Here is a 13,970-nt window from a genome sequence, read left to right as displayed (position 1 = left end):
TTCAACTCAGCTAAAGTCATGTTTTGCCTAGGGGTTCTATTAGTATGCCATTTGCTACCAACAAATACACCAAAAACACAGTTGCAGTTGTTGGAGCAACAGCTGAAGGCTTTCCAAAGGTTCTGTTTCTCTGAACGCCCTCATGAAGGAGGAACTCTGGGTTTATATACTTGATCCAAAATCCCTTTCTTGACATAAGTTAAATGAAATAACATGGGAGGCACCTGACACATAGGTGATCAGTTCAGTAGATTTTAGTTCCCTTCTCCTACCTACCCTTTCTAGAAACTGCCAAATGGCTATGACAGAGTAAATAGGATCTTTCTAAATTTCATTCATTTAGCCCTAAGTTTGGCAGTATTAGCTGGACTTATTTTGGCACATTGTTGACCTTTTGACCTTCATTGAAGAAGCCTGTGATTCACATGCCCCCATGCATAAGTAGACTTGCCTTTGGGTGTACAACTGTCTTCATTATCTTGATTGTGTTAGACTGGATGGTCTCCACTTTTATTGCTATGCTTCTAAAATTTGCAGGGGCTGTGGAGTGGGGTGTGGAGATAACAGAGTCATTTGTCTGTTATATCTGAATCTGGCTCTCCTCAAGAAGCTTCTCTCTTGAGTTTCTCAGTGTTCCACCAAGGGAAAGAATCTAGTGATTCTCTAGAGGCTGGTTTCACATGTGTGTTTTAAGAAGCAGTCTTTCAGATTTAATACCTTTCCTTGGTACAATTACATAGAACTCTGAACTCTTTAGATTCACATCATCATTAGAGGAATGGAAGATTTGGATATGGTTTAAGAAGAGTAATTTTACATTTATTTTGGAGGTGTCGTAGATACACAGGAAAAGCTTTTCCAAACAGTACCTACCATTACAGATGAAGAGTGATAGATATTGTGGTAGAGAGAACTTTTTCCTAGGCAGTGGGCCTGGTGAAGATGAATGCTGAGTGAAAGTAAATGCAGAGTGCTCTTAACATACAGGGAGTGTGTGCTTCAGGGGACCAGCAGCACATATCTGCTATGAGAAAGTTGGCTCCTTAAAGAAGGCATAGAATGGACCTAGTGGGTTAGCTACAAGTGTGTACCATGTATCAGGCATGTGGGACTACACAAAGTATATATCATTCTAATTCTGTTGAGTTCAAGATCCAAACTAGTGTGGGGGAAAAGGATAAAAAGCAAAAACAATGTGAATATGACAATATATGATTGAGTGTTAATTGTGTGACACAGTCTAAGTGTTGTAGGGCATTAGGGAAGAGGGAATCAGTGTTAACAGTAGTGGTTAAAGGAGGCTTCATGGTTAAGGCTGGAAAGATAGGTACGATTTGGATACACTGAGTGTGTATGCTTTTGGAAGTCAGGGATTCATTTTTGCTTACATTTTACAGCAGAGCTTTGCAGTTGTTTTGTTGTTGTTGTTGTTTTTTAAAATTAATTTATTAATTTATTTATTTTTGGCTGTGTTGGGTCTTCGTTTCTGTGCAAGGGCTTTCTCTAGTTGGGGCAAGCGGGGGCCACTCTTCATCGCGGTGTGCGGGCCTCTCACTATTGCGGTCTCTCTTGTTGCGGAGCACAGACTCCAGACGCGCAGGCTCAGTAGTTGTGGCTCACGGGCCCAGTTGCTCCGCAGCATGTGGGATCTTCCCAGACCAGGGCTTGAACCCGTGTCCCCTGCATTGGCAGGCAGATTCTCAACCACTGCGCCACCAGGGAAGCCCGCTTTGCAGTTTTGATGCTAAATAAATGCTTTGGTGACCCTGGGTAGGGAGTCAAGAGACCGTGGTACTGCTAGTCTTGGTCTTCCCCTCAAAGGACTGAATAACTTTATGGAATCATGAGTTTCCTCATTTGTAAAATGAAGTCTCTTGTAGCTCTGATATTTTTGATTATTTAATGGTTAAATGCAGTCTACAAGGGGAATGCTACCTCCTAGTGGAGAACCTATGGTACACATTGTCAGATAGGGTTTGCTTTTATCAGACTGTTGGCAAAACACACATCATCCTTCCAACCGTGGAAGAGAAAAGTAGACTAGAATAATGGCCTGCCTTCGTGAAATGTATAATTTCACATTCTTACAGACGCTTTGAACATTGAATCAGATGTTTTGAATAGCAGAACAACAGTCAGTGGGGATATTGATAGAGGTTTTCTTGTTAGCTTTTTGTACTGACTGATGTAAAGTCTTGATGATACTCTTCTTTTCTTCTTCTTCTTATTAATTATTTATTTGGCTGCATTGAGTCTTAGTTGCAGCACGTGGGATCTTCGTTGTGACGCTCAGGCTTCTCTCTAGTTGTGTGCAGGCTCCAGAGTGCATGGGCTCAGTAGTTGCAGCACGTGGGCTCTCTAGTTGTGGTGCGCAGGCTCAGTAGTTGTGGTGCACGGGCTTAGTTGCCCCGCAGCGTGTGGGATCTTAGTTCCCCAACCAGGGATTGAACCCGCGTCCCCTGCATTGGAAGGCGCATTCTTAACCACTGGACCACCAGGGAAGTCCCTTGATGATACTCTTTGAATGCTTAGTCCTGGGCAAGCGAAGAGGGTCTACTTTAAAATACTTAGGATAATTTGTTTTAAAATTTTATTCTATTAGTTATAAAAATTAGAGTAATGCAGTATGAAACCTATGAAGTTTGACTGATAACCTGGACAACTTACCCAGATCTTTGTGGCCTACTATAGCTCATTCACTTCACTTTTGATCCAGATAAAACTTAGTCTAGTCATCTGGTTTTCTTCACCAAATTTTTGTACCTACAGAATAAAATATAAACTCAGACTTGGATTGCATTCTAGCTCAACCAAGCTCTGAGACCTTGGGCAAGTTATTTAACACTCTGAGCCTTAATTTCCTCATCTGAGAAATTTAGGAATAATAATATTCACCACATATAGGATTATGTTATGAGGATTAAGTGAGAGTATAAGATATAAAATACGGATCACATTCTGGGTATATAGTAATAGGTCTAATTCATTATATTACCTTCTTCATCCTCATCCTCAATTTAGCTCCAGCCTAACTTTTGAGCCTTATATTTGCTATTACCCACCACCCACCCCCAAGCACGCGTGCACGCACACACGCGTACATCTGCCTACTTATAACTAGGCTACTCATGTCCTCCTAAGCAGGGCCTGCACTTTCTTCCCATATCTGTCTCTCCCATCTCTTAAAATCCTGTACAACTTGTATGACCCAACTCCCCTACTTCCTGTTAAGCTTTCCTTTATTCTTCCAATTGTAATTAAGTTCATGCTACTTTCTTTCCATTCCACTTCCAATGTGTACCTTTGTTGTAGAAGTTAATACATAGTGCTTTATATTATGGTTGTAGCTTTTTAGGTGAGCCTCTCCACGAGACTGAGCTTCTTAGGAGCAGAGATGATAATTTATCTTGGTGCCTTGCACATAATAAGCACTCAAAAAAACATTGTTAGGGTATTAAAATGTTAAAAAACAAAACAGAAAAACCTTTTTACATTTGTTTTGATTTCTAGGTTTAGATTAAATGTAGAAATACATTCATTATTTTTGTTATTTCCACTGAGTATCCATGATGTGTTAGATGGTTGAAATAGCAAGTTGGTTTTCAATATTGTTTTAGTCTTTTGGCAATTCTTTAAGTTTGCTAGATTTTAAACTAGTATCAAGAATAAAGGTAGTTATCAGGCAGAGATGTTTTTTAGGGAAAGAGACCTTCATCCCACTCAAGAAGTCTGCAAATAATTTACTGAATTAAGGACAGGATTGAGTAGGGATTTCATTGAGAAAATGAAATCGACTTGGATGATATGTTATGAATAGAAGTATAGAGTCTAGAGTAGGTCCTATACTAGAAAAGGGGTTAGGAAATTGAATGATTAAGTAAACAGTGGCCCATATGCCATATGGAATACTATGTAGCAGTTAAGAAGTATGAGGTGAATCTACAAGCACTGAAGTTTTTGGAAAGATTTTATTAAATGAAAAGAAGGAAGCCATAGAACAACATATACATTATGATCGCATTTATAAGTATGTTTTTAATTATATTTTCCTATGTACATTTATATACATACAAAGGCGTAAATAGTGTGTTATCTTCTGACAAGGTCTAGAAAGATGTACACCAAGTTCATAACCACCTCTGGGAAGAAATGTGTGGATGTGGGGATCGAGGAGCTATGAAGATGGGCCTTTTGTTTTTGTTTCCTTTGCTTCTGAATAATTTAAATTCTTTAGTAAGGGGACATATTTATATGTTTCTTGTACAGCTAAAAAATAAATGAAACACCGGAAAGGAAAAGGATTGGGAACAGGTTTGGGGGACTATATTCTACAAAGGCTATTCTCAGTACTAAATTTATTTTCATTCCAAGCTCCTTTTTGGGGTTTTAGGCCTTTGAGCTATTGTCATTTAACCAAAAAAAGGGTGGGGAGTTAGAAGTAGTCTTCAAAGTAATTTTTAAGAATATTATTTTCAGCTGGCAGAGAGGGTACAGCCATAGTTTCACTTCCAGTTCCTTTTATAAGTTTCTATTTAAGGAGCCTTAAAGCACTTATCTCTAAAGATGTATCATGCTGTTGCCTTCATACTGTCTCATTCAAGAAGCTTTGGAGGGGAAAGCATATACCAGGAGGGAAAATGTTAAACAGCCTAAGGTTCAGCTTATCATATATGTCTTGTATCTTTTTCCTGGGGGGATTTCTATGCTCTGCACCTCTATATGAAATCAATTAACAGATATATATTGTAGGTTAATGGCAAAACCTGGTGTTTAGGTATTCAGCTAAGAGTGTTAGCTCAGTGTATTAACTAACCATTGCAAATCTTATACCCAGTTAGCTTTATTCTGTTCTGTAGCTAGCTGTCAGTCAAGCTATTAACTGTATTCAACATTTTACAATTGTAAGAAAATGTACATCCAGTGAAAGAAAACTTAGGTGGATCATTACAAATCCATCACCATATTTTAGGTACCTTAAATATAAACTCAATTTTTATATCCCTATCTTAACAGCAGTTTTTAGTTTTCTTTTATTTTAAATAACTTTGTCTTGTTCTTCACAGGTTCAATGCAGAATATAGTTTAGTGAAGAGAACACAAGAACACCCTCAAACTATTCCCATTCATCCCACATTAACTGCTATTAACATTTAACAGAGAAAAAGAACAAGGAAGGTGAATTGGACAGAAGAGAAGAAAAAGTAGGGAGTTATATAGAGAATGTATAGGGAGTAAAGAAGCAGATGTAGAAATATTTTTTGAAGAGTTCTCTGTGGAAAAAATTTAAGAGCAACTGGTATATGAGTTTTAAGATCTGGAAAACTCTGGTGTTATATCCCCATTTTAATACAAATCATAATCTAAGATTGGTAAAGAAAAAACAAATAGAATAATGAAATCCTCTCTCTGATCATATATGCCTTTAGTTACTAGATACCCTTGGAGGTTTAACAGTGGTCTGGGGTGAAAAAGGAAGACAGTTTATTTCTCATACCCTTCATTCCTTAGCACACAGCGATGTCCTTGGAGATTTATTTTGATAACTGGCCATGTAATTTAAAAACACGTGGGGATATGGGAATATATGTATACATATAGCTGATTCACTTTGTTATACAGCAGAAGCTAACACAACATTGTAAAGCAATTATACTCCAATAAAGATGTTAAAAAACAAAAACAAAAAAACACGCAGTGCAATTTTTTTTTTTTTTTTTTTTTTTAAGCAGAGAGCTAGGATTCATCTGGGTTCTAGAGCTCTGTTACAAACCTTAAAGCTGTTGTGGGATTTAAATGAGCAAACCAGAATTCTCTAATTTTGCATCTTGAGTTACTATCTTAATGTTATAGTTATATGTACTCTCTCATTCCTGTGCATTCCCTATTGGGAATTTGGTGTGTTTTCTTCTCAAAACCACATTTGACTAATACTATGGCGCTCACACTTATGCTAATAATATTGCTTATTTCTTAGACAAAAGTGGAAAGGCAAAGTAAAATGCTTTATTAAAGTCAGAAATCTTGGAAAAATAATATATCTTATTTTATAGGCTACCATATTATAGAACTACTAAGGAGGTTTTAATCAAAATTAAAGTATAAAAAAAGTCTGAGATGGAAACATATAGACAGTAGGGAAGGGAAGAAGCCCAAATTTTAAAATGTGTTAGAATGATGACAGAAGAAATTTTAAGTTTGGCGAAACTTTTAAAAAGACTCCTCTGTTACGTTGTGTTCTTGACTGGAGCAGCTTTTTCAGGGAGTGTGTTCATAATTCCTTTCTTTTCCAGATTGCAAAAGTTGAGAAGCTCAAACCTTTGGAGGTAGAGCTACGACGCCTAGAAGACCTTTCAGAATCCATTGTTAATGATTTTGCCTATATGAAGAAGCGAGAGGAAGAGATGCGTGATACCAATGGTGAGGGGAGGGAAGCTCTTGTTTCTCAGTACGTGCACCGTAAAGGAGATAGATCCCCAAACTTTAAATTCTGGTGTACCTTTTTCTCAGTTTTGCCAGAGGGAGTTGTGTGGAAGGATAATTGCTTACTTCGGTGTTGTTGCTCTACAGGTAAATGAGCCTTGTTAGATTTTCAAGGGAATAGCAGTTTTTTCTGTGATAAGCAGTTGACCATATTCTCAGTCAGCTTTTAGTGTATCAAACTAATAGTACTAATCTTTGTAATTTTTAACATTTATGTATAGAATAATAAAAATTTAAGAAAAAAACTTATCTGAAGTCCTACTGTAAGGCCTAGGGGCAGAGTGAAGCTAATTAATTGCCTTTTCCCCCTGGCCGTTTTAGCCTACTGAGCCTCACTTCATTACATTTACACTGCTTTTGTTTTTTTTTTTAGAGTCCACAAACACTCGGGTCCTGTACTTCAGCATCTTTTCAATGTTCTGCCTCATTGGTCTAGCCACCTGGCAGGTCTTCTACCTGCGTCGCTTCTTCAAGGCCAAGAAGTTGATTGAGTAATAAAGCCCAGTCTCCTCCCACCTTGTATCTTAGCCAGCAGAACATCGCTGGGATGTGCGTGGCCTAAGGCATCCTACCAGCAGCACCATCAAGGCACGTTGGAGCTTTCTTGCTAGAACTGATGTCTTTTGGTGTGGGAGGACGTGGGTTACCACCTACACCCAATAAGTCAAAGAGGGACTTCTTTTTAACTTGGTAGGATTTGGACTGGTTTTGCAACAATAAGACTATTATAAGAGTCACCTATGACAAAAAATAGGGGTTACCTAGATAATGCCAAAGCCAGCATTTGTACTGGGTTTCCTCGTATGATCTGTTTGAACCATGTTTTCTTTCCTTCTCCACTTGCTCACCAGCTTGGGCTTCCACTCTAGTTCTTTTACCAACATTTGTATGACCATGTTGAACTTGTTTCATTCTGATTGTCCTCTTTGGATTTCTGTGTGACAACACTATTAACTTTCTCTTGACCCTTAGCTGAAATGTTTAGATAGCTTCTGGTGATACCCTTTCATAATTTTATGTCTCTTGAAAGTGTAATGGATGTGACACCTCATAGAACTGAGCTTTGAACTGTAGATTACTCTTAAAGAAAATTTCATTTTAGAGAATTAAAATACTTGTGCTCAGCCGCTTGAACTTTTTCTTTTTGTGTATTTATGTGTGTTTAGTTCCATGCAGTTTTATCACATGTATGGATGTGTGACCACCACCACAAGATGCAGAACCGTTTCATCACATGGATCCCTTGGGGTACCCTTTTATAGCCACAGTCACCTCCTTCCTTAACCCCAAGCCCCAACCTCTGGCACCACTAATGTGTTCTCCATCTCTCTAATTTTGTCATTTCAAGAATGTTATATAAATGGAATCACATAGTATATAACCTTTTGAGATTGACTTTTTTCACTCAGCATAGTGCCCTTGAAATCCATCCAAGTTGTTGCATATATCACTAGTTTGTTCCTCTTTATTGCTCATTAGCACTTCATGGTGTGGATGTACCACAGTTTAACCAGTCACCCACTGAAGGACATCGCTGTTGTTTTCAGTTTTGGGCCATTACTAATAAAGCTGCTGTGAACATTCATGTACAGGTTTTTATGTGAACATAAATTTTCATTTCTCTGGGATAAGTGCCCAATAGAGCAGTTGCTGGGTTATATGGTAAACACATGTTTATTTTTGTAAGAAACTGTCCTGCTCTTTTTTCGGAATGACTGTGTCATTTTACGTTCCTACTAGCAATGTATGACCAATCCAGTTTCTCCACATCCTCACCAGTATTTGCTATTTTTTTAAAAATTTTTTTAGTCATTCTGAGAGGCATGTGTAATGATATTCATTGTGGTTTTAATTTGCATTTTCCTATTAGTAAATGGTGTTGAACATCCTTTCATGTGTTTATTTGCCATCTGTATATCTTCCTCGGTGAAATATCTGTTCCTTTGCCCATTTTATGATTAGATTGTGTGTTCTTTTTACTACTGAGATTTTTTTTTTTTAATTGAAGTATAGTTGATTTATACTTTTGAGTTTGAGGAGTCCTTATATATCCTAGATACAAGTCCTTTGTCAGTTATGTGGTTGCTTAAATTTTTAACATAACTTCTACAAAGGAAAAAAATAAGTAAAATTTATGAAGACTTTACATGGCAAGTCACTGACTTAATTTCTGTTCTTATGTATTCCATCTAGAGAATTAGGACATATGAAGTATTAAAAAGTAACACATCTGGAAGGATCATGAATCGAGTAAATACCTGAAAATGTATGTTATAAAAGCAAATCCAATAATCACTTTGGGAATATGAGGTGCCTAAAGGCCAATACTAAGGTAAATAAGAGAAAGTGTGGACACGAATGACCATGTTCATAAACAACAGTGAAAAATAACATCACTTGATACTTTCCCCACTTCTCCCAATAAAGTGGGTGGGAGTTTGTCCTTTCTGTAATCTCTTTTTTTTTAACCCTACTGACTGTTACAGGGCTTGTCCCATCGCAGTGACAAGCATTACAGGACTTAGGGCTCTGCAGCTTGCAGTTAAGAAGCAGCATGTTGGAATTAACAGAGAACGGTGCTGTCATGACCTGGATAAAGTACAAAGGGGAAAGAGGGAGTGAGTTATGTTGTTAAACTCTCAGGCTGTTCTGTAAATGTTCCAGCTATTGTGAACCCAAAAGCCTTTTTTCCCCCTCTTTTGACTCCCTGTATGCATTCCTCTGGTGTGGCATAAAAGTAGTTCTTTCATTAATTTGTGCAACATTGCCATCTGCTGTTAAGAATTGATAGATACTGTTTCTGAGAACCTGGCAGCCAAATCTCACCATAAGGGCAGCAGATGTTGAGAAAGTCTATCTGTGGTATTACATATACTAAACAACAGAGGATACATCCAAGCAGGGAAGAGAATAACCAAATTTGTGAGTTAAGATCCATCCTTAGACGTTTAAAGGTGAAATACTGTTCTGTACCATTAGCCTAACAAGAAACTCTTTCATATTTCTGACTGGTGCCTTTCCCCTTTTTAGAAACAATGAAAGCTACTCAGTTGGTTATAGTCTTCTGTTCTGACAAAATGTCAAAGAAGAAGATAGGAGAGGAAAATATTTTATTTTGCTGATGTTTTGTTCCCAAATGTGACTTTGTGAAACTGAAATTCTTTCCTGTCCTTTCCTTTTACTCATGCCAAGACTACAAACTTGGAATTTGTGCTTTTGGTTTAAAGTTCGTTGATATCACAATTTGATTTTATCTAAAAAGTAAAATTATTTGCCTTTGATAAAAGACTAGTGCAAGAGCAAATCAGCTTTAAAAACGAATATGTTATCTGCTTTCCTCCATTTTTGAACCTGTTATTCAACAAAGCCTGTAAATTATTGATGAAAATGATAGTTTTAAGTAAGCTTTGTTATACCATTGTCATAAACCCCTGTCATAAGCTGTTTTTCTGTTTGTTTAATGGAAAGAGGCATGTGGGATTTATGGATTTATACAGATTCACTTGTAAGTGTTGGATTGGGGATTTTTGTGTAAATTTTCTCAAATAAAGGCTAGCAGAAACTATTTTAGGTGTATTTTTCTGTTACTCTTGAGTATCTCTTTGTCTGGATTGGCAATAATTCCTCCATATTCCTCAGTATTAAAGTATGGCAAATTATATGTGACGAATTAGAGAAAAAATGTTTGTAATTTACTCCAGATGGATAAAGTTTATGTGAGCTAGTAAAAGTTTATTATACTTTATATATAAATGTATAAACTGTATATAATATCTATATTAAAATAATAATACTTAATTATACATGTTCAGAAAGATCAAATAGGGTTCTGTAAGCCAGGAATTCTCTGTAGCTTCTCTGTTTTAGAAACTGCTAGTGGAATTATTCCTACAGAGGGTCTTCTCCCTTTCCCTCAATTCTTAAAATACCCCTCCCAATTTAGAACCCCCCCCCAGGACTTGCTTTTTTGACCCATCACATCTATGCAAAACCCCACTCCAGCAGGTAAAGGCCATTTTCTCCGTTCCTTTTACTTGCAGTTGAATCTTTTCCATAAAGCTTCTTTTTTTTTTAATTTTTATTTTTAGTTTTGGCTGCATTGGGTCTTCGTTGCTGCACGCAACCTTTCTCTGTTTGTGGCGAGAGGGGGCTACTCTTGGTTGCGGTGCATGGGCTTCTCATGGTGGCTTCTCTTGTTGCGGAGCACAGGCTCTCGGCACACGGGCTTCAGTAGTTGCGGCACACAGGCTCAGTAGTTGTGGCACACGGGCTTAGTTGCTCCGCGGCATGTGGGATCTTCCTGGACCAGGGCTCGAACCCGTGTGCCCTGCATTGGCAGGCAGGTTCTTAACCACTGCGCCACCAAGGAAACCCCATAAAGCTTCTTTTTAAGAGTCAACCTGAAGTGATTTACACATTGACTATCTGGCCTCTTATTTACCCTCTACCTCCATTCCCCCAAAAAACAGTTAATAAATTATGTCAGTGAATCTGTAGTTTATAAAGTAGTGGTTCCCAACATTAAGTGTAAATACTTTAACATCAAAAATGTCTTATTTCTTACTGATATTTTAGAGAACATAAATAATGAATGAATTCAGCAAAATGTGTAAGTGAATGTAAATTGTCTCAACAGTATATATGTTAAATGGTTGTACATGTTCTACAAACTATTAGCTATTCAGTCTGCTACAATGGTATCTCATATAGCATGAGCCCCATGAATAATATGAATTTTTCTAGTACCACATTTAAAAAGTAAAAAAAAAAACAGTTGAAATTTATTTTCTTTTATTTTTTTAATAATTTTTATTGGAGTATGGTTGATTTACAATATTGTGTTTTTCTGCTGTACAACAAAGTTAATCAGTTATACCCGTACATATATCCATTCTTTTTTAGCTTCTATTCCCATATATGTCATTACAGAGTATTGAGTAGAGTTCCCTGTGCTATACAGTAGGTTCTCATTAGTTATATATTGATATTTTATATATAGTAGTGTATACATGTCAATCCCAATCTCCCAATTTATCCCTTTCCCCCTTGGTAACCATAAGTTTGTTTTCTACATCTGTGACTCTATTTCCGTTTTGTAAATAGGTTCATTTGTACCTTTTTTTTTTTAGATTCCACATATAAGCGATATCATATGATATTTATCTTTCTCTGTCTGACTTACTTCACTCAGTATGACAATCTCAGGACTTCCCTGGTGGTCCAGTGGGTAAGACTGTGCTCCCAATGCAGGGGGCCCGGGTTTGATCCCTGGTCAGGGAACTAGATCCCACATGCATGCTGCAACTAAGAGTCCACATGCCGCAACTAAGACCTGGCGTGGCCTAAACAAATAAATAAATATTTTTTAAAGTATGACAATCTCTAGGTCCATCCATGTCACTGCAAATGGCATTATTTCGTTCTTTTTGATGGCCGAGTAATATTCCATTGTATATATGGTACCACATCTTCTTCATCCATTCATCTGTTGATGGACATTTAGGTTGCTTCCATGTCCTGGTTATTGTAAATATTGTGAAATTAATTTTAATAATACATTAAGTTTAATATATCCAAAATAGAATGTCAACAATGTCAATATAAAAATGTAAAAATGACTGAGATATCTAACAATCTTTGTTCCATATAAATTCTTTGAAATCTGGTTTGCATTTTACAGCTACAACACATCTTACTTCAGACTAGCCACAATTCAAGTGCTCAGTAGTTTCGTGTAGCTAGTGGCTACCACATTGGACAGTGAAGCTATAGACTTTGCTAAGTACTTTGGTAGTTTCTTTAATATTACCAGTAACTCTATGGCCCCTGGAAATCATCCATTCACAAGTGAGAACTTCTGCTATATAGCATCCTAATTATTCACTTGTTAAAATATAAAATGGAAATACTGTTTTTTACCGGAAGCACTTTAAAATCAGTTATACCTTTAAAATGGTGAGTATTTCTGGACTTAGGAATATTCAAAAGTCAGATATTTAGTTTCATTTATATCTAGTACAATGAAGTACTGAACTTGAGTTTCTGTTTTGTATTCTCTAAGATGGAACAGGACATTTGTTAAGCTTTTTATCTATGCATTATAACTAGAACATAATATCAGGCTAAACAAGTTATAGAAAACTGTCTAGTTCCATATTGCAAAGATGCCAGAAAAGTGAATTTTTAAGCTTTGGCTGAAACCTACTCAGCTTCTCTGAATGAAAGTCAGCACTTCTAGCTATAAGTAATTGTTTTTTCCATTCAACTCAAAAATCATTTATTGGGGCTTCCCTGGTGGCGCAGTGGTTGAGAATCTGCCTGCTAATGCAGGGGACACGGGTTCGAGCCCTGGTCTGGGAAGATCCCACATGCCGCGGAGCGGCTGGGCCCGTGAGCCACAACTACTGAGCCTGAGCGTCTGGAGCCTGTGCCCCGCAACGGGAGGGGCCGCGATAGTGAAAGGCCCGCGCACCGCGATGAAGAGGGGTCCCTGCACCGCGACGAAGAGTGGCCCCCACTTGCCACAACTAGAGAAAGCCCTCGCACGAACCGAAGACCCAGCACAGCCAAAAATAAATAAATAAAATTAAATAGCCTACTTTATAAAAAAAAAAAAAAAAAACTACCAGTTGGCATAGCAAAAATTCTAAAAATAAAAAAAAAAAAAATCATTTATTGATCATCTGTTCTATTTAATGTGCTGAACTAAACTCTGGAGTAGACCCAGATGAATAAGCAATACCTATCCTCACTCCAAGTGCCTTCTAATTAATAGGAGGAGGTAGATGGAATGTCCTCTCTCCAGCATGATCTCCCTACTTTCTTTAGCCACCACTGACTTAACATTTTGGACCTTCCTCCGGGAAGCCTTCACTAACCCAGCTAGTTTGGCTTAGAAGGGTGCCCCTCCTAAATGCCTTTCTAGAAGATTGTACTTTCCTTATAATAGCACTTATATACGGTTGTAATTGCCTGTTTATGTGTCTGTTATATGGATTGTAAGCTCCAGGAGAGTAGGAACCATGTTTATTTTGTTCTCTTGTAACCCAGCACCTGGCGCAAGTTGGTACTCAGTGTTTGTTGGATGAATGAATTGAAAGTTGAAACCTATCTGTACAATCTAAGAACCCCAGAATGAAACCAACAAAAATTTTAACAGGGGTTATCAGTCAGTCAGTCTTGCATTTTGGTTTAAAAAATGTTATATATGTATGAAATAATAACGACCTGATATTCTTTCAACAAATAATTTTTAGGCCTATAATATCAAGCACTTTTCTAGGCACTGATGATACATAGTTGTGAACAAGAGGGCAAAATCCAGGCTCTCATGGAGCTTATATTCCAATGAATGGAGATAATCAATAAAGTAAACAAACAAGACATCAATTTTATAGATAAACATTGTGAAGAAAATAAGGAGTGATGTGATCTGGTGGGAGAGCTGTGTTACTTTGCATCAGATTGGCTGTGAAAAAGAGATAGAGGAT

At 37.4% G+C, this 13,970-nt stretch overlaps 1 protein-coding gene across 1 annotated transcript in view; it reads left to right on the top strand.

Annotated features, from left to right (window-relative positions):
- The window catches only part of TMED10 (transmembrane p24 trafficking protein 10), a 50,173-nt gene extending 40,128 nt beyond the window's left edge, over window positions 1–10,045 (top strand). Inside the window, exons 4-5 of the mRNA XM_036842495.1 lie at window positions 6,291–6,417; window positions 6,854–10,045. Coding sequence (XP_036698390.1) covers window positions 6,291–6,417; window positions 6,854–6,975 — 249 coding nt within the window. The 3' untranslated portion in view covers window positions 6,976–10,045. The remainder of the gene's footprint in view (window positions 1–6,290; window positions 6,418–6,853) is intronic.
- Window positions 10,046–13,970: the final 3,925 nt, after the last annotated feature.

This window comes from Balaenoptera musculus, chromosome 2 (genome assembly GCF_009873245.2).
Source record: "Balaenoptera musculus isolate JJ_BM4_2016_0621 chromosome 2, mBalMus1.pri.v3, whole genome shotgun sequence".
NCBI classification, from domain to species: domain Eukaryota; kingdom Metazoa; phylum Chordata; class Mammalia; order Artiodactyla; family Balaenopteridae; genus Balaenoptera; species Balaenoptera musculus.
The sequence above is the reverse complement of the archived record's forward strand: the minus strand, read 5'-3'. Positions and strand labels throughout refer to the sequence as shown.